A 21,404-nucleotide genomic window follows, 5' to 3' on the forward strand; every position below is an offset into this window, starting at 1 on the left:
CTGGGACTACAGGCATGTGCCACCATGCCCGGCTAATTTTTTCTATATATATTAGTTGGCCAATTAATTTCTTTCTATTTATAGTAGAGACAGGGTCTCGCTCTTGCTAAGGCTGGTTTCGAACTCCTGACCTAGAGCAATCCGCCCGCCTCGGCCTCCCAGAGTGCTAGGATTACAGGCTTGAGCCACCATGCCCGGCCCACATACCAGTTTTTTTTAAAAAATCAACTTAAAATACCCATAATTTGGGCACCTTTATAATTCATGGTGAGAAACAGCATGTTAACTACATGTTCAAATATATTTTATTCCAAGTTAAATGAACAAATCATGGATGTTAGGTTATATTAAGTGAAATTTGTTGCTTGGTTAAAATGTTAGAGATAGGTGAGATGTAGCCCACTCTAGTAGTGACTGGTTCTTTAAACTACTGCACATTACCTTATTAACTAACTACAGGAATGTACATGATATAATACACAATTTCTTCACATGTCCCAATCCTCATTCCACTTCCTCTCATGCCTCCCTGAATCATGTCTCAGTATCCAATATGCAACTACCAAAACTACTGTTCTTCTGGTTTGAGAGAGATTTAATTGAAACTGCAATTCTACATGTTATTTCCACAGTCCAGTAATTTATTTTAAATTTGAGTAATTTCAAATTCCACAAAACAAAACTGAAGAACAGCAATATTTTGTTTGAATTTCTCTCTTCTGTACACTCAGTGATCTAAAACACCACAATATCCAACATACACAAACCTCAGGGAAGGGTTAGTACACACAAGATTGGAATCATGGTGCTCTTTGTTCCTGAATGGAATGGTCCCACAGAAAAAGCACAGGATACAGCACAACATAAGGGCACCTGTTACATATGAGGTGAGCAAAACACTAGCATTTTCTATATGCATAATGGGGAAACCTGCATAGGTTAGAGGGCCTTTTATGCTCATTTAAAAATCAGGCAAGTTGTCTGTATGCATTTTTCAAATAATTTGGAGAGCACTGCAATCCAATGTAGGATACGCTGATTAGTGTTGTCTTTGTTGGCATTGACAGTCTTGCATGGTCATATACCAGTATTTTTGCTTTAGCTTTTCTTTGAATAAAAGAGATTTAAATGCATTTAGACAATACATATTAAGCTGTTTACATACACTAAATTTAAGAGATTCAGTATTAGAGTTTCTTTGTTTCTTTAAACACTACAGAGTGCAAATCAGGTTCTTCACAACAGATTGAATATTAAGCAGTTCTTCAAAGAATGAGGGGGAAGAAAAAAAGCCCAAGTGAATAAAACATTGAAACTATTCCCCTTTGAAAATAAATTCTAAAATGATGTGGAATGTGAAATAATGTTTTAACATAGGTGATCCAAGTTTATAGTTAGAAACAAAAAGTAGTCCTTCATGAAATAAAGGTTACAAGAACACGTTGCCTGTTTCCCTCGTTAAAAACTGAGAAGTGGGTAAAGACGATGTTTCAGTATGAAAATAGGCGACTACAGGATCAGCTTTCCATCTCACATGCTGTACCCAAAACCAGGCTGAGGCTGTCCATAGGGTGGTGCAGTATAACCATAACCAAAGGGTGCCTGGGGAGGGACAGCAACACTGGGCCCTGCTGTCAGCATCAACTGGGGCTGACCTAAAGGAGAAAACAAAAAGGGGCGGGGGGCAAGGAGGCAGGAGAAACTGTTAGCATTATAAGACCAGATACACTCCAATCTCTCCTACTCTGCAGCATAATCACAACTTAGAATGTGTTGTGTTGGGGCACTTTGGACTGTCACAATTTTAGCATGACTTTTTAACCCTAAGAAGGGTCCTCCTTAAAAAGCCAACACTGCAGAGCCAAAAGCCAGACTTTGTATCATTTAAAGCATACTCCACAGGATCAGGCATCTGCCAACAAGTCTATCACATGGTACTTACACATTACATTTAGTGACACAATAAAATCAGCACAGGAAAACATAAGTTCTTTTTTTCCTAGGAAAACTTTAGTTTTTAAAATGACATTTTAATATATAACTGAACTTTTAAAGTTAGATTTAACTTTCTGATTTAAACATGTCTGAATGGTAATGAAATTTAATGCACTTCTAGCAAAGAATACAGTACTAATTTAGAGACAGTAATAAAAAATAAGACACATTCAAATAGGCATGAGGTATGAAATGTGTTAGAAAACACCCTCTATCAAATACTATGTTGACACTCTTTCCTAGGCGTAAATAATTGTTGCCCACATAAAATAAAATAGGACCTGTACGGAACCTACCTTACTTAGATACAGAAAACACATAAGACCCCTCCTTACCAACGCAGAACAAGTATTCTTAATCTCCCACTAAATTGTATACTTAGATTTCTCCTAGCACAAGTAACTTTGTGTCTTTCCTTATTGTGGTTAACAACCAAAGCTGTCTTTAGTAAACAAATTCTTTTTGGAATCCAGTTTATAAGAATCATCCCTAACCTTGATACTGACATCTGTCTTGAAATTTCAACTTCCTTTTCAATTGCCCATTTAAACACCCTGAAGGCAAGCCAAATTCAGTAGTACCCCTAAATTACACCCACCCTGTTTTTATTCTTATTGTGTTTCCTATCTTAAACATGTCAAACATCTTGCTCCCATCTTTAAGAATCCACTTTTAAGTTTACCTTTCTCTAACTTTATCAAAACTATCCTGTCCCCTAAATTCCCAAATACTTTATGTATAGTAAAATGGAGATAATACCATAATAAATGTATGTATTATTTTCGTCAGTAGCCTGAGATATAATGGTCGTATTTTCATGCTCCCTTCCAAAGAACACCTGATAATAGTGCATTAACCTATACACTCTTTAAATTTATTGTTCAAATCAATCTGTTCACCAGGTATGAAATGGAAAGTGGAAGTAATTCAGGCATGCAGGTGTAAGAAGAAATTAAACTGCCTTAAATATTCACTTGAGAGTTTGAAGATCCTATTTCTCTGGAAAGTTCTCAAATAGAAATATTACCCAGTTCTCTGCCCCAGTTAGAATTCAAGCGAGGATGTATTTTTTTTATGTAAAGCACACTAAAGCCGGTGTTGGCATATCCAATCACCTTTTGCTCTTCTGAAAACTGAATTCATCAGTATTTCTTTCTCAGTAATTTATAATCAAGTAATCAATCAGTCATCAGATTATAGGGAAACATTAGGTTACGATCTTAGATGACTTTGCAAAGTTTTCCCTTGCATTTAAGATTATTTTAGTGAGTAATAATGCCTGCTTTAAGACTATTTTCATGAAGAAAAAAAAGGCAATGAAGGAGTATTCCTTAACTCAGCAAGCCTTTTTCTACTTTGGAAGCTACTTTCTATTTTGAGGTGCAATCTCTAAAGAATTAAATTTTTGTCTAATGTATTTCTTTGAGGGTAAAAAAAAGAGAGATTACCATAAACGATGGGTTGTGTCTCTGTTGCTTGTTCTTCTTCTTTTCTCAGTGATTCTGAAGCATCTAATTTATCCACCTGGAGAAAAACAGGTTATGTTAATTAGCACCCCAAAAGTATTATAAACCTAGGTTTATGGCAGAAAGTGGAAAAGCCTTAGTATGTTAAATTCTGTCAAAATAAAACAGACTACAAAGAACATTCTCAGGCCCCCTCAAATTCAATGGCAATATTCATACTTCAGTCAAGGTGGTTTTCAGCACTGTCATTATAAACCCTCAGGATGGAGGGATTTATAAATGCGATAAAAGCTCACGCCAGGCTAAAACTGGGCATGCTAGGATGCAGCCTGAGGGAGGGAAGGAACCACTTTTTCAAATGAAGTTTAAAACCTATCAAACATAGTAATGAACTCATGAACTGGCCAGACTTCCCTCCCCAGAAGAAATGGTATTCCAAAAAAGTGAAATGAGTCTAATGACAAGTACTTGTGCAGAATAAACTATTTTTTGCCAATTGTGTACAGCTTCTGTTGATATTGGTTATAGGTGCAGACTGAAGTTTAAGATTCAAGTGGCTCCATATTGAATCTTTCTGTATAAAGACAGGCTATATGTTTTAATGCTACATGGCTCTATTTTCTAAGAAATAATTAGGAAAGCCCAATTTTCCCAACTTCTTGAGAAAGAAAATTTTTGCTTTTAATAAAGCCAAAGAAGTAAATGGCTACTGTATGCTAGCTACTCTAAATCAAAGTCTGTAGTATCAGACAGAAATAATTCTGTAGAGGAGTCCAAATGTATTAGTGAAAGAATGTAGTTAGAATGCCTACCTCCTTCCACTAACTAGTTGTGTGACCTTGGCAAACCATTGCATTGGCCTTCAAATTTCGTTCTCTATATAATGAGAATTTGAATGAAATGATCTGCAAAGTTTCTTCTAGGACTAACATGATTTGATTCTGTAATTCTGTGATGAATTTGAGAGAAGTGACATTATGACCCTGGGATTGGGGAATCCCTTTCACCATATAAATTCCATTGCCTTTTACACTAAATTTGTTTTTTTTTTTTTGAGACAGAGTCTTGCTCTGTTGCCCAGGCTAGAGTGTCGTGGCATCAGCCTAGCTCACAGCAACCTCAAACTCCTGGGCTCAAGCAATCCTTCTGCCTCAGCCTCCCAAGTAGCTGGGACTACAGGCATGTGCCACTATGCCCGGCTAATTTTTTCTATATATTTTCAGTTGGCCAATTAATTCTTTTTATTTTTAGTAGAGACGGGATCTCGCTCTTGCTCAGGCTGATTTCGAACTCCTGACCTTGAGCGATCCGCCCACCTTGGCCTCCCAGAGTGCTAGGATTACAGACGTGAGCCACTGCGCCCAGCCTATATTTGTTTTTATAAATGTATTTAAAAGTTGGCATCTCAACCAAAGCCTTGTAATTGGTATGTCATCATACTCTAAAGTAAAACTAAATTTCACAGCTCAATGTTACCTATTACTAGTGGTTTTCAAGGTCATTAAGTGTACTGGGTGAGACTCGCGGGCAAAGTGCAAGATGGAACATTTTATAAATGTTTACTGTATGTTCCTCAAAAAGGCAAATGGTGAAAAAAAATCACTCACAAAAAAAGACAGACTTCAGTGAAAAAGCTATAAAAATCTGGTCCTAAAAAGGCTAAAGTGGCACCTCATTTCTATGTGAAACTACTAAAATAGTGTCCTTTAGTCTTCACATAGGCCATTATGGTTATTGTTTCATGTTAAATACCGTAAATATGGGTCTAATCCATCTTACTTTGTCAGAGAACTAAAAGTTTGTGAAAAGTAAGTCTAAGCAGACTAGATCTGTGCTGATGAAATGTGGTTTTTCTACCCTAGGAAGATGGGTTAGTTTGCTTTTGAACACTATTATCCTATTTTATAGCCTAAATGATGTGTTACAAATGATCCTAATATCAAATTAAAGACTTATGGAATATAAGTACTATGTGAAATACCCACTGTTTGGCATCCAAACTTACAACAAAAATTACTACAGCTATAGAATTTAAAGCACAGTTCTGTGCCACCAAAGGTCACGTGGGGTTTTGCTAACTAACCAGTATCCAAGAGTGAGCTACAGAAGTTATACAGAAAAATACATGGATGCCTGTACTTTAACAGCTTATAAGAAAAAGAAGAAAAATGAAACAACCAAGAAGCCACCACTGCATAATACACTTCCAGACTTTCAAGGAAAAGAATCTAAAGTGAATATGTGTTTAAAATTTATGTCTGAATCAGATATTAAGCACGGAAGTCCTATAACAGAAATACACGGAAGACTTACGGCTAGCAATATCACAATGTCCAGGCATAGACATAGGCAGGTCGGGCATAGGGAAAAAATTAAAAATTCTGAAGGAATAGCATCAAGCTAAGCAAAAATTTTAGATTTTTCTATATAATGGGACAGCCTCTGGCATAGGAACACCCAATTTTTATTTCCACTGACCCAATTTAGATTACTTAAAAAAGAAAAGCAGAGATGGCTTTTATGAATACAAGCTTTTGTTAAGAGCTGTAACAAAAGTTTCTGATCCTTGGATTTTAAAAGAAAAATTACAGGTAAGCATGTCACTGAATTCAGTTACATCTGTACTATTGAAAATTCACTAAAATGTTAAAGGCTTTTCCACAAAGACTGCAATATGCTGCAGAGGAAAAGTTAACATGCAGTCAGTTATTTTGGTGTATGTGTGCATGAAAAAAAGGCAAAAGTACTGAAGCAAGAAGTGAGATCTGAAGATGACTGTTGCTATACAGGCTCTCAAGAAACACACACAGCCCACAGCAATGCTATAAGAGTTTCAAAAGTAATGATGTAATTGCAATGACTGTTGTACATGCTTGATTTGAAACAATGCATAACACTGCAGTTCAATTACCTGTTTTTCACACACACGCTTTCTAACTGCCTTGCTTACTAGCTGCTGAAGGGTCTCACACACAATGCATTTTACTCAGGTTTGCCCTAAGTTCCAGTGGTGACTCCAGTTTGGTTCAACATAATCCCAAGGCATTGTCCCCCACACAAATTCTTTTAAATTTGTATCAACTCTCCGTTACCTTCCCACCATTTTCTAACCACAATTTGATAACAGATATATATTTCTAAGTTTGTTTCATTTATGTTGAGTTGGAGAAAAGCCAATGAAGAAAGCAGCAACCAAAAAGTGCCTAAATTTGACCTTCTTGGACAAGCCAACTGATCAATAAGAGCAAATTTTGGTAGCTTCAGAGGTGTGCCTTATTACAGAAAGTAGAAGTCAATATTGCTTCATTCTAAACAGAAATAATCCATGTTGCTCAGCAACAATTATAGCAAGCTTGGCTCTCATGATTAAAAAGGTTTCGATTCCTCTTAAAAATGGACTAGCACCATAAGAACTGGACACCTGGAGAAACATGAGGAAAGTCTCTTCGGAAGCAGCTAGTATCTCTCGTATCTACTTTCAGCAAAAAATTAGTAAGAATCAAGAGATCAGAAACTGGATCACAGTCCTTCAATAACAAAAAAACCCCAAAAAGTCTTTTAGGGCATCATGTATATATAAATTCAACAACTGTCAGGCAAGCTCACAAAATAAAACCAGAGGCTGTTTTAATTTATTTCACATAGTAAGAAAGTCCTATTATGGTCCAGTTACCCTGACAGGGAAGAGAAATTTCCTGGTACTTTAGAATTAATATGAAAACTCACCATGCTCAGTTTTTAATAATATATTTAAGAGAGACTGTGAACCAACTACTGATTAGCCTCCTGCCCTTCCTAAAGCCTATTAGCCGATTAGTAGCAAACATCTACTAATGTCCTACAGCTCTATTATAGTTATGTTTCAAGGGACTTGCAGAGGCTTTAGTGAAAATTTATTGGGGGGAAAAAGCAGCAGCAGCAGTGTAGAAAAGGAAGGAAAAAAAATCATGCAAATTCCTTAGACTTAGTCCTCCAGACTTAAAGATGGAAAAGAATCAACTTTCACCTTTTCCTTTATTGCATCAACCTGCAAAGGAATTCAGAAGGTGCAGCTTAGAAAAAAATCAAATTCCATATTGAGCATAAAAAGGTAGAATCAGCAACAAAGTAGGGGAGAAACATCTAACACTAAAAAAGGTATGAGAAGTGAAAATAAAGGGCATACTGGAAGCAAAATTTAGAATTTTTTGTTTTTTAACTTCAGAGCTTACTGCAGAAGAATTTATGCTACAGTCAGTGTGAAAGAAAGCAGCTTAATTGCTAGTAAAATATATAGCACTTAGGTTAACAGCAGCTTAGAGCCAGGTCTCACAAGTTGGCATTATGCATAAGATAAGATGCTATTCTCATCTCTGACTAAGATAAGGCAACTGTTTTTTCTTTTACACTGAACTTTACATAGAAAATATTAATTCTTTAAAAATTTTAACTAAACACAATGGTATTTAATTAGGTAATATCCTAAGGAAAAATTCGGTATACTGGGGGTTGTTAGTAGTGCTTTCTCCCGCCCCCCTTTACTCAGGCAGGCTGAAAAGATCAGATGTTAGACTCTGATTTTAAGCATGTTTTGCTTTGACAAAATGGAGTCTTTAAAACCATTTTAAAATGTTGTACAGTGAGAAAGCTAGTAACTGCTGAGAACAGAGTAAAAAATATTCTGACATCAACAAGGGACACTAAGATGAATTTTATACAGTGATTATGCCCCCAGCTTGTTTAATGTGTTTTAGGAACTGTGGTTAATTGTTAACCTCCTGTAACATTTTTAAATTAGGGGTTAGACTTTCCAAAAATTGTGAAGATTAACAGGATGTTAAGAATACACATGCGGCTTTCCCAGGGGAAACAGGCACAGACATCATTAAAGTCAGGATTAAATAAAAGGAAATCTACAGTACTAACTAGTTATGAACATCTTACAGCAATTTTGAGAAAGATGCTATTTTGAAAAAATTTTATCAAATATTAAAAAAATATATAGAATATTATTTACCCTCAGAAATACACTGAGGATAAATATTCTGACAAGCTATGTTTATAGTCCCTTTCAAATCAATCAAAAAAATTTTCAGAGAACAGGAATATTTTATGATCAACTAAATAACTTCTACTAGAGAAAAAACATTTAAATACAACCCCTGCATGTAAAATTTTACATATCTGCAAGATAATTAGTTCTGAATACACTTAGAAGAGTCATTACCTTTGTCAAGTATTCCTTCATGACCTGGATGAAATAGGGCATGGCAAAGTCCATGATATTGTGCCTCCATGCAGTTTCCAGGACAACATCAGGCCTTAAAAGATCGTAACAGGTAAAGAGACAAGCTCCAAAGCACTCTCGTTTTTCTTCCTGCAAAAACCACTGCAGGAGTTCTTCAGCCAACTCAGTATCTTTAGATTCAGAGGCATACTGCATTGCATCCTATTCAAAGGAAACAGTGAAGGTCAGGAATTAAATCCAAACATGCTGAAATGATAAACCAAGTAATACAATGGAAACTTTCCAAAAATGTAAATCTCCATTTGCAAGGGGAAAAGAAAGCCTCCCTAGTTATATAATTTAAATGGAAAATCTGAAAGAAAAAGGACAAGCTTTTCTTAAACAGAGATAAGTTTGACCTTAATGTAAGACAGCCCACTGAATCAAGAAATCCATTGACTTAATTGCCATCTCTTCAAATGGGAGCTTAAATTCCCATATTCACAAAACTAATATTTTCATAGAACATAATCACTTGAAATACATTCTTTTAGGCTTGGTGTAATAGCCCTGCCCCCACCAACTTTATCAACCTTGTAAAGGCTGTCTTTCTTGCACAGCTCAACACTCTGTTTCCAGCGATTGTTGCCTTTGAACAGATAAGCAGCAATTCTTCTAAACTCAATGAGTTCATGCTTTTCCAAACGTTGAGCAAGGGAGATATTGTCAAAGTTGTCATAGGCATCTATTGATGTTCGCAGAGCCTTAAAAAAAAGCCATACAAATGCAAAATCAGTGTTTTAACATTTACATTCCATCCTTGATCGATGAGGCCATTAGATTGTAACATGTAATATGACAGCCTAGATTCAAGCATCAAACTACAAAGTTAAAATCTGAACAGTTACCAAATTTCTTCAATCTAACTTTATAACAATAATGTCCTCAGGCCGGGCGCTGTGGCTCACGCCTGTAATCCTAGCTCTTGGGAGGCCGAGGCGGGCGGATTGCTCAAGGTCAGGAGTTCAAAACCAGCCTGAGCAAGAGCGAGACCCCGTCTCTACTATAAATAGAAAGAAATTAATTGGCCAACTGATATGTATATAAAAAGTTAGCCAGGCATGGTGGCGCATGCCTGTAGTCCCAGCTACTCGGGAGGCTGAGGCAGGAGGATGGCTTGAGCCCAGGAGTTTGAGGTTGCTGTGAGCTAGGCTGACGCCATGGCACTCACTCTAGCCTGGGCAACAAAGCGAGACTCTGTCTCAAAAAAAAAAAAAAAAAAAAATAATGTCCTCAAAGGTACTATGAGAATTCCAAAGATATGATTTTGTCCAAGGTTTTTAGTATCAAGGACTAACATGAATGATTCTGAAATTGAAAGGATTTGTAAGGTGCAGAGTAGATGTTATGCTCTAGGGAAACTCCTGGTACAACTCAGCATGATATTCAGCAGTACAGATCATCATGGGCCAAGTCTAAAAGAAAATCTTACCGACAACAAGAGGAAAAAAATGCGACTAGCTTAACCTTAACCATAACTAGCTCAATTTTGCTTATGCAAAATCCTTCGTAAGTTTATTAAAACACAAATACTAATAAGATATTGAGAAGAAAAACAGTGAATAAATACAGTTAATATCAAATAGGAGAACACTGTCGGTGGGGGGAGAGCCAGCAGGCAGTTTGTAATAGAGTAAGTAAGTGATTAAAGACTTTTTTGGTCCTAACTATAACCTAAATTAACGTTAGAGATACAGTAACTGCATCTTTGTTTTGTTTTTAGAGACAGTGTCTCGCTACTTTGCCCAGGCTATATCTGAACTCCTGGGCTCAAGCAATCCTCCTGCTTAGGCCTCTCCAAGTAGCTCAGACTACAAGCATGTACCACCATGCCCAGCTGCCATCTTTTGTTCTAAAGCAGTATCTTAACAAGATCTAAGCAAAATTCTGAAAACATGGCACTTAATTAGGAGATTGATCAATCTTGAAAACATTAAATTTAAATCCTAGGCATACAAGTACCTACTGTTTACAATCCTACAGGATAATGGGCTTTCTAAAATAGCAAAACATACCAACTTTACAACACAATCACAACTTGAGTTTTGAGAATATGTGTAAGAATCAAAAGATTTTACCTGATAATCTTCTTCTGTAATAAAGAGATTATTCAGTGATTCATTCACAGATTTGTTGTTGTGGTTCTGAACTGAACGCAAATATGGTTTCACCAGTGGTAGCTGTTTAACCTTTAAAATAAAGAGTTTGTTACAAATATAGCATGTTATTGAAGTTCCAGGAACAAAAATTATCTACTTATGTCTTAATTTCTTGCTATGAAGTTCAGTTTAAAATTATTACCTTGCTAAAATAATTGACTGCACGAGTATGATCCAACCGTGGAGACAGCACCATCAGCAAATCATTTAACAACAGAGGCTTAAATTCTAAGTAGAACTGTATTGCTCTGTAGTATAGTTCCACATTGGCAACCTAAAATGGGAAAACTCCATATATTAAGTCAGAGTTATTTCCTAATGGGCTTTCTCCTTCTGAAGCCTGTGTCTTCTGAAGAAGGTACACACCTTGGTAATGATATCTTTGAACTGCCCTTCTTTCCATGCATCAGTTGGATGATTCATCATGGTAATTATGGCATTATCATATTCTTCATACTTGTCATACAAAAACACCAGTTCTGCCCAAAGATGAGCCTGTTCTGCAGCTCTTAGCACCTGGCACAAGAAAGATTTAACTGCTTTAAATATGAGTCTCTAATTCTAACTAATAGCCTTTAAAAAAATAATAAGATGCTTTAAAGTATTAGTTTTAGCTATAGAGTTGCTTCACAGCGTTAGAGGTTGGTTACCTTAGGAATATTCACTCTAGACCAGAACAGCTCCAGGTGCTCCCTCATCTTCTGAGGTTTAAATTTAGAATACAAAATAGCTAATTCGGTAAACATTCCCATGTGAGCTCGCTCAAGTCCCAGTGCTGCTTCCAACATGGTTATCAGTTCTTCAAAATATCCACGATCCTAAAAAGAGAAATTTGCAATTAAAGACTAGAAATTACTAGTCTTTGTAGACTACTCTGTGGTAGAGTCTCAGATCATAAAAAAGGCTCCTGTTCATCATTACCTGATAGTAGTTGATAAGTTCCTCTAATTCATCTGCATGTACTACAATATGAAGCCCACACATCTGAGCAAGACGAAATTCTTTCCCATCAACACAGGCGAAGCAGACCTAGAATAAACATTTCCTGTATGTGAACTCAAATGTAAACATGGGTAGTATTTTCAACTAATCAGGTTTTTTGGTTTTTTTTTGAGACAGTCTTGTTCTGTTGCCCTGGGTAGAGTGCAGTGGAATTATCATAGCTCCCTACAACCTCAAACCCCTGGGCTCAAGCAATCCTCGTGCCTCAGCCTCCAGAGTAGCTGGGACTAGAGGTGCACGCCATAATGCCTGGCTAATTTTTCTATTTTTAGTACAGACAGGGTCTTGCTCTTGAACTCCTGAACTCAAGCAATCCTCCCACCTCGGCCTCCCACATTGCTAGGATTATAAGCGTGAGCCACCTTGCCCGGCCTCAACCAATCAGTTTAAAGAGCATTTCCAAATAGATCTTAATTCTTCACACAAACTTGGATTTAGATTACCTCTTTCCAAGTTCGAGTACTGTTAGCTTTCCGAGCTCCATCAACAGCTGCCTGATATTCACCCAGGTGAACCAGGGTAGATGCCAAGCGTCCAAAATTGGAAACATTATTGTACAACAACTTAGCAGCATCATACATTTTTTCATCATAACAACGGTCACCAACCTGGGAAAAAAGATAATATATTTTCAGTAAGATGTTAGCCTTATTAGCTCAATCCTCTTTCCAAATTCACATCTTAATACTGATTTATATTCCAGTAAGATTTTTTTCCTAGGAATATTTCAGTAATGATGTGTTGATCCTAACAAACTAATACAGTTTCTCAACTATTTATTTTTACACTGTTTAAAAAAATCTGAAAGGCAAACTCACTTGTTGGATATGAGCATTATTTGGCCCATTGATGAACTCTTCTAACTCTGCAAGGCGGTTTGTCTTAGCCAACGCAAATATCAATTCCGTTTCCACGTAGGACTCTCGAGCCTTCTTACGGGCCATCTGCAAGTACTTCACCAGTTCCTCCCAGTTTCCTAAGCACAGAAAAAGAAAAAATAAATGCAAACACTAACATTCTAGTTTATCTTTTCACCTAAGGAGACTGCTATGAATTTTCTTTTCAAGGAAACGTTATAGAGAATAACAAGTGTAAATTGTGCAAAATTACACTTCTGTATTATTACTGACCAAACAAATAGGTGAAGTCCCTTTTTCCTTAAAGTTTTAAGATGAGTGCTCTATTAGGATTTTATGAGACTTCAAAACAGACACAAAATGCAGCCTCTTTGTATGTGGACTAAGATGAGAAGGCTAAAAGTATTCATGAGTAACCATGTGGTATCCAATTCCTGCATAATTCAGAACAGATATCTTCATGCTTAGCTTACTCATGTTCTGAGGTCTTAAACACATAAAGGTAAGAAGTCATACCACTAGTATTGGCAGCCTGAACAACTTCCATGTAGGATGAAGGATCATCTGCTTTGATATAAGAATCAATGGCTTCTTTCACCATTCCTTTCTGCAACTGGGCTTTTGCAAGTTGACTCCACACCGCAGGTTCATTGCAGCGTTCAGCAAACTCATATGCTCGATCCAAGTTTCCAATATGTTCAATCAAGACCTAGGTAACCCAATTTTTGAATTAGGGCTATGGTAAACTGGATCTTACCCACAGCAATTACATTTAAGCTGTTGGCATTTTATTGCCCTTCTGTTGGCACAGCAATCAATTATATCTACCCTGGTAGGATAATGCATACATTGAATCAAGAGAAGGCACTGCATACAGTAATTCGACTTATGTAATCTGAAGATTTACCTGTACTGCTGAAGTATTGACATCAAATTTCCGGAAAATAGCAAATGCTTCTTCAAACAGCTCGTTGCTGATGGCAATATTGGCAATATCTGGGGCATCATAATTATCAAGGCGGTTAATATACTCCATAACACGTGTACGGTCTGCCTTAATTGCAGTAAGGATGAGGAGATTTTGTAGATTCCTTTAAGAAACAAATATTTTATTTTATTTTTTTTTTGAGACAGAGTCTCACTCTATTGCCCAGGCTAGAATGCAGTGACCTCATCATAGCTCACTCCAACCTCCAACTCCTAGGCTCAAGCAATCCTCTCACCTCAGTCTCCCAAGTAGCTGGAACTATAGGTGTGCAACTACCATGCATGGCTAACTTTTTCTATTTTTTGTAGAGATGGAGGCTCGCTATGTTGCTCATACTGGTCTCAAACTCCTGACTTCAAGTGATTCTCCCGCTTCAGCCTCCCAAAATGCTTAGATTATAGGCATGAACCACCATGCCCTCCTGGAATAAATATTTTAAATGTAATATTTAAAAAGCTTATCAGTCATAAAAAATAACCACTGTGGCTAACAGATGGGTTTTTGTCTTAGGAGGTAGGTAAGAAGAGAAAGGGTATTAGCAGAGTGAGAATTCAGGCAACTTTCTCTTTCTTTGTTCCTTCCCAAAATTGGCAGGCCATAATTAAAGACTATCAACAGCCAATGGATCAATCTGATAGCATACCTGTGTTCACTGAATACAGAGTTATCGAGTACAATTTTCTCCAGCAGTTCAATAAGTTCATTAGGAAGGTCTGCAGTCATAAAAGCCTTGACAGTTACTGACACTTCTTCAGGGTCCTGAGTCTCAGACAAGGCTGTCTGTACAACCTACAAAGGATATACAGGGAATAAGTAGGAGAATCAAGGTGGTTTTTAAAGATAAAAACCTGAAATATGCAGAAAAGAATACAGTAGAAAAAATACCTTTACATTTACCAAAGAAAGGTCTTTCTACACAAATCTACATGAATATACACTATAATTCTATTGTTTAAAAACTACCCTAAATTATAGAGTTTCTATCTTTTCTCTGATTAAAACATTATCCATACTAATATTCATCATTATCACTTTAATGGCTACACAGAACTCAACTACAAAGATGTAGAATTACAAAATCAGTAACTTTTGGTTTTAGCAATTCACATGGTGCTCAGATACCGCAATGCTTATTTTTTCCAGGAAGCTTTGTATCTACTTGGGAATGTTCCTTAGAAATGCTTCCTGGGAAAGGAATGAAAAATTAATAGCCTTCAATCTATTTTTTTCCAAAATGTGTTATTTATACTTCAATCAGAAGAATTTAAGAATCATTACAATAACTGTCAATTTTTAGGGTTTTAAAATTATATTTCCAATTTTATATAGGTACAAAACTACATCTCATTTGCAGTTCTATGCTTACTAGTGAGGTGTAACATTTACCTACTTGGTCTTTTTATTTTCTCAAATCAATCTTTATCTTTTGCTGACTTACTGTCTTGAATGTTTCCAATCAATTTAGCCACTTCTCAGGTGTTAATAATAGCAATCATTTAATGTTTAATTTGTTGTTTGCCTTTTAACTAAGATAAACCAAGAGAGTTTATATAATTAAATCATGCCTTTGGGGATGTGTTTTGTTTTTCTTAATGTGTAATATATACACGTATTTGTACTTATATCCATTTATATATGGTATAATTAAAATTTTCTTCTACTTTGTATTGCCTTCTCTCATAGTTAACTATGATCTATTTGAGTATATGATGAGGGAAAAGATTTCATTCACAGTTAAGAGGAACCTAAAACACATTTGCGAATTTTACCTGGTCAATCAGGGGTCTCCTGTAAGGATTGCTTTCTAGTAGCACGCTACCCCACAATTCTGGATCCTTTCGACGTACCAGGTAGCGAGAAAGACTTTTGAAGAGGGAATTCTCATTGCAAACCTAAATAAGATATGAAAGATTAATTTCAAGGTAGAAAGAAAGATTTCTTATAGAATGACTTTAACTTTAAAGATTATTTCCTATCTTCTTTTAAACTTTATTGCTTTATAGGAAAAAACATCCATTATTTATACATGTAATCTTGAGTGGGTCACACCCAAAATTTTCCTATTAAATTTCAACCAATAGAAAAAACATAGTTATCAATTTCTGGAGGCTTTTAAAAAGTACCATGATATTGGATATATTTTTGTACTTTGTTTTACTCTAACAGTCTATTTACGCACCAGTACTGCACTGTTTGTTATAGCGGCTCTGTAGTATGGTTCAATATCCAGTAAGACTAATTCACCTTCACAGCTTTCTTTTGTACTTTCTCAGGGTGGGGAAGGTATAAAATCAGCCTTGTGTATTGTGTGCCAGAAGATAAGTGCTCAAAGAATAATGAACCCACAATACAAAGACATGGAACCAGACTGAAGAGGTTCCCATCAGCCAAAACAGGGACAGTTTTAGCATAATAACTAAGAGTAATGGATTATAACTCATTGAATAAAACAGGAATCTGTGCGTCCATGAATACATTAGTGCTGAAAGATAAATGTGGACAATGTACTGGAGTTGGAAAATCTTCACTTTGCAACCAACACATTAACAATGTTTTAAAGCAAGAATCAGTAGATGCTAAATTGGGGGAAGGATGACAAGAGGATATTTGCATGGTCTTAAGTGTCTACTCCTACACTGCTTTATATCTGCAAAAGAATGAATTATACAATGAAGAAATGGGACAAGCTGATTAAAACTGACATCACAACGGGGATAATAGATATCATATGCCTGTGGATGTAACAGCATGAGAAAGACAAAACATTTATGTGTATTCTGGATGGAAATTTATGATCTAAATCTAATCAAAAGGAACAATCAAAGAAACTCAAAGCAGAAACATTTTTTTTAAAGATGAGTCAAAAAGCAGAAACCTTACATTTAAATGAAATATACAGAACAGGGAAATGCGTAAGGCAGAGCATAGTTCAGTGGTTGGCTAAGGAAAGGGGGTATGTGGAATTATTTAATCAATATGGGGTTTCATTTTGAGGTTATGAAATCTTGGAACTAGATTAAGGTGGTGATTACATTGTAATCACATAGCATTGTGAATTGGCATAGAATTTTTCACTGTAAAATGGTTAATTTGATGTTACAGGAATTTTGCCTCAATAAAAGATTACAAATATAAAAAAAGTCTATTTTTTATAAAGATATCAAAGTCACGGCCGGGCTTGGTGGCTCATGCCTGTAATCCTAGCACTCTGGGAGGCCGAGGCGGGCGGATTGCTCAAGGTCAGGAGTTCGAAACCAGCCTGAGCAAGAGCAAGACCTCATCTCTACTATAAATAAAAAAGATATTAATTGGCCAACTAATATACATAGAAAAAATGAGCCGGGCATGGTGGTGCATGCCTGTAGTCCCAGCTACTAGGGAGGCTGAGGCAGGAGGATCACTGAGGCAGGAGGATCACTCTAGCCTGGCAACAAAGTGAGACTCTGTCTCAAAAAAAAAAAAAAAAAAAAAAAGATATCAAAGTCACAAAAGACAAAAAACTGAAGAACTATTCCAGATTAAAGTGAGTGCCGTGATGTCAGCCTAGCTCACAGCAACCTCAAACTCCTGGGCTCAAGCAATTCTATTGCCTCAGCCTCCCGAGTAGCTGGGACTACAAGCATGTGCCACCATGCCCGGCTCATTTTTTCTATATATATTAGTTGGCCAATTAATTTCTTTCTATTTATACTAGAGACAGGTCTCACTCTTGCTCAGGCTGGTTTCGAACTCCTGACCTCGAGCAATCCGCCCGCCTCGGCCTCCCAGAGTGCTAGGGTTACAGGCATGAGCCACCGCGCCCAGCCAAAACAGATTTTTTGAAGTATCCTATCAATGTCAAACGGACTGAAGCTGGTATCTATAATATGGGTATGAAAGACAGTATTCTTATTCTTAGGAAATAAAACCCAAAGGGGTATAAGGCCATGATGTATACAGCTTATTATCATATGGTTAAAAAGTATGAGTGCCTGCATATGTATATGAATGGTGTATGTGTATGAATGTGAGAACATAAATGATAAAGCTAGTGGGGTTAGAACATTAATAGGTCAGTCAGGACAAAGGGTATAGACTATTATTTTGGGCATTTTTAGGTTCACAATTATTTTGAAATAAAGTTTTAAAAAAGTACCCATCATCCAAAAATGCTCTATATTACCTAAAATCACTCCCAAATTCTCAAAATTTACCAGTCTAACATATAAGAGGTTTAATAAAATGCAGCTTTCTCTGTATACATTCAGCTAGCAGTACTCACATTAATAAGTTCCAGATCACACTGGCCACGTTCATAAGCAACACAGGCCAGATGTGGATCTCTCTTCTCACAATACTTTCCAACAACACGACTGTCATAATAGGGATTTTCACGAAGAAATCTCTCTGGGTTGTTATTACTGTCTATGTAGATTTTGGCTAAGGCATTGTGAGTAGCAGGTTCCTCACAGCCCTCATGAATTCTGGCCTCTAGCCAAGGCAGAAGTAGTTTCAATCTAGGGAAAAACAAAAAATACAAACATACAAATACTGTATTATAAACAGCATACTCTGGACATGCTAACTATAGAAGTGCCTTATGGTCTATAATGTGCTTTCACATACTTTTTTTTAAAAATAGAGATAGGTTCTCACTACATTGCCTAGGCTGGAGTGCAGTGGCTATTCATAGGTGTGATCACAGTACACTTCTACCTCAAACTCCTGATCCCAAGTGATGGTCCCACCTCACCTTCCTGAGTAACTGGGACTATAGGTGCGTGCCACCACACCAGGCTTTACATAATTTTTAATTCTCAACAACCCTATCATAAATTGGGAAATTCAGACTCAAAAGATGGCAGAATTGCCCAAGATTACACAGAAGGTATATAAGACTTTTCTTCACTCTCCAAAACCTATCTGCTATAAGATATACCTATCTATTAATACTTATATCTGGATATAAGAGAGGTTATAGATTCATAGACTGTCCTTTCTTTATACCAGACAAAATGTGTGGACTTTAGAAAATTTTGTTTAGGGACAGGGTGGGGATGCGGTATGATATAAGCCATATTATCTGAGGTTCCTTTTAGTTTTTAACACAATTAACATATGGCATTACCTAAAGCCAAAGCGGTTAGTACCCGAAACATGTACTGGGAATAAAATTTGGTAGTTTTAGAAGCTTTGGTTTAATGGATCTAGCCGTCATGATCTACCAAGGATCATGGCTGTGCTAAGCTACAGCTTATGTTTAAATTTCAATGGTCCTGATGACCGTTCCTCTTTTACTTACAGTTTAAAATAAGAGTGTGTGTGCATACATATTTTTTAAATAAGAGATGGGGTCTTGCTTTGTTCCCCAGGCTGGTCTTAAACTCCTGGGCTCTAGTGATCTTCTTGCCTCAGTCTCCCAACCATGGTTTAAATATTAAAAGCAGCCAGAGATAAAGCATTACTCCCTTACATCAATATTTTGGCTATCAAATTAATGTAGCTATTATGAATACTCTCATTAGAGTAAAAACACTTAATTCTTTTAATTAATAAAGGCAAAAATCAAGTTTCTATAAACACGTGCAACCCAAGGAGCTGTACCCTGTTAACTGAAAGAATAAAGGCACATCTAGACTAGCGATTTAGTTAAGAATCTAGTTTTTCAAAATATAATTTGTCAAAAACTAAATTATCTAATTGCCATTTCCTTGGAATATGCAATAAAACTGGGGTTTTTTTCTGGTATTAGACTTAAGATTCAATTGAATCTCTTTATAAATGTTAAATTGTTATGACCCAAAATGACATCAAACTAGGACCAAACTTTTAAGTCAGTATTATACTATGTAACTATTATCTTTAAATGCAGAATTTTTCCATTCTGCATTTAAATGTTTGAAACATTCTAATACAAATTCTAAAAATACCATTAGTAGATCACTTATACCAATTCAGATTAAAATTAAATCTCATAGGTTTTCTTTATATCCCTTAATATAGCCAGAGTAACTTCCTACTATAATACCAATTCACCAACCACAATTACTGCCATCAGTACTTTCCAAACATTAGTTCCTGAAAATGGTCCAGCTAAAAAAGGGCTTCAGTCTAGTAAGCTTTAGGACTTATATTCTATTAGAAATTCATAATTTATATTATCAGATTGAGGAACTAAAACTTAAATATCAGTTTAACCAGAGTCATACAGGGAACTCTTTTCTCTCCTATACTTGAAAAAACACCATACTATTTATCAGTGAAGAATTAGTTGTTAAATATATTGGTATCTTACCTAACTAAAAGGAGGCTTATTTATATAGTTTACATTAAAAAATTATACAATACTCTAACCACATAATTATAAACATGCAAAAAAGTGATCAACCAGGTGAACACATTTTCTGTATGACAGCAGTAATGTTTCAGAAAACAGATTTTTTCCAGTGCCGACAGCTATCTTCTTACTTTTAAATTGGGTATCTCCAGGAAATTATTCTCCATGTGTAACTGAGTAGCTCTGAGGCAACTGACAAGCTATATTTTTATCCATTGCAATGCTAAGAAATGCTACTAATTTATCCCAGTTGTGAAAATTAAAATGGTACTACACCTGTTTCTTTTTTCCACCTCAGCAACAAGCTCATCAGTAGAGAACTGTCCTCTTACAACAAGAATCAAGTTTTTGATGACGTCTTCCGAACAATCAACATCAAGTAATCCTCCAATAACCACAGGAAGTCGACTTGGATTCACCTATGGTTAAAAAAAGTAGAAGAATGCCCATTACATTTATAAGCTAAGCAAAGAGAAGTTTAAAACAAATAAAACTCACTTCCTTCTTTTAACATCAGTTTTAAAATTCAATAATAAACTACAAGTCTAAATTTGCAACTAGGCAGGAATTTAGCAGGAAGTCCAGCTAAAAATAGAACTTCATGGACTAAAAAGTATTGGAAGCACTTGTATTTATATTCTCCTCTCTATTGGTTTTATTAACTAGTTATCTAGGCATTGCTCCAAATGCTAAATAAACCAAAGAAGCTAACGTCAAAGAATGATTGGAACACTGTCTAATAAAAGAGGCTCCTGTCTTATAACAGCAACACTGCCTTGCCTTTCGATTTCTAAAGTTAGAAGATAAATTATCTAGTGTCCATATTTCAGATGGTTGAAAACTGTGCTTTGGCCGTCTAAGGCTTCTGCATGGATACCTCAGGACCTATCAAGTTAGCAGGGCCCTAGGCCATCCAACTTTTTCCAGCTACAGTAGTTCTATTCTTATGTTTTACACGCTTGGCATACATGTAAAATTTTAATCAAGAAAGGATTCTGCTGGGACAAAAAAATGTTAAAAGGAAAAAAAAAAAATGTTAAAAGGCACTATAGCAGGCCATTCTTATTGGGCACATAGTTTCAAAAGGATGAATATTTCCAGAATATGAGAAATAATATCTACAATAAGATCATACTCTTAAATTTACCTCTGTATTACTTACCTTTTGTACATATATTTCTATATACTTTTGAAGATTATTTCTATATAAATAGAGCACCAAATCATGGACGAAGTCAAAGCGATCACACACAATGATAAGTGGTAGCTGATCTGTTAGTTTCGCTTCCTGAAAAAAACAAAAAGAAGCCTTAATTTTCTCCGTGAGGTTATCAAATCTACATAAAATATGAGAA

The 21,404-nt window shown here is 36.1% G+C and overlaps 1 protein-coding gene across 4 annotated transcripts in view; it reads right to left on the reverse strand.

Moving 5' to 3' along the window:
• Positions 1 to 21,404, reverse strand: part of CLTC (clathrin heavy chain) — a 77,669-nt gene that overhangs the window by 8,436 nt on the left and 47,829 nt on the right. Inside the window, exons 15-33 of one of the 4 annotated variants that reach the window (XM_012770155.2) lie at positions 21,212 to 21,337; positions 20,326 to 20,468; positions 17,995 to 18,229; positions 15,503 to 15,625; positions 14,377 to 14,522; positions 13,653 to 13,836; positions 13,262 to 13,454; positions 12,707 to 12,864; positions 12,332 to 12,496; positions 11,808 to 11,915; positions 11,537 to 11,704; positions 11,253 to 11,402; positions 11,029 to 11,160; positions 10,806 to 10,916; positions 9,261 to 9,431; positions 8,668 to 8,889; positions 7,468 to 7,488; positions 3,444 to 3,519; positions 621 to 1,655 (exon numbers count right to left, since the gene is read on the reverse strand). In XM_012770155.2, the coding sequence (XP_012625609.1) occupies positions 1,531 to 1,655; positions 3,444 to 3,519; positions 7,468 to 7,488; positions 8,668 to 8,889; positions 9,261 to 9,431; positions 10,806 to 10,916; positions 11,029 to 11,160; positions 11,253 to 11,402; positions 11,537 to 11,704; positions 11,808 to 11,915; positions 12,332 to 12,496; positions 12,707 to 12,864; positions 13,262 to 13,454; positions 13,653 to 13,836; positions 14,377 to 14,522; positions 15,503 to 15,625; positions 17,995 to 18,229; positions 20,326 to 20,468; positions 21,212 to 21,337 (2,757 nt within the window). In that variant the 3' untranslated portion in view covers positions 621 to 1,530. Of the gene's footprint in view, positions 1 to 620; positions 1,656 to 3,443; positions 3,520 to 7,467; positions 7,489 to 8,667; positions 8,890 to 9,260; positions 9,432 to 10,805; positions 10,917 to 11,028; positions 11,161 to 11,252; positions 11,403 to 11,536; positions 11,705 to 11,807; positions 11,916 to 12,331; positions 12,497 to 12,706; positions 12,865 to 13,261; positions 13,455 to 13,652; positions 13,837 to 14,376; positions 14,523 to 15,502; positions 15,626 to 17,994; positions 18,230 to 20,325; positions 20,469 to 21,211; positions 21,338 to 21,404 lie in introns of those variants that run through there. The other 3 variants (XM_012770311.2, XM_012770227.2, XM_012770394.2) reach the window with 3 other exon arrangements.

Source organism: Microcebus murinus, chromosome 18 (assembly GCF_040939455.1).
Source record: "Microcebus murinus isolate Inina chromosome 18, M.murinus_Inina_mat1.0, whole genome shotgun sequence".
Classification (NCBI taxonomy): domain Eukaryota; kingdom Metazoa; phylum Chordata; class Mammalia; order Primates; family Cheirogaleidae; genus Microcebus; species Microcebus murinus.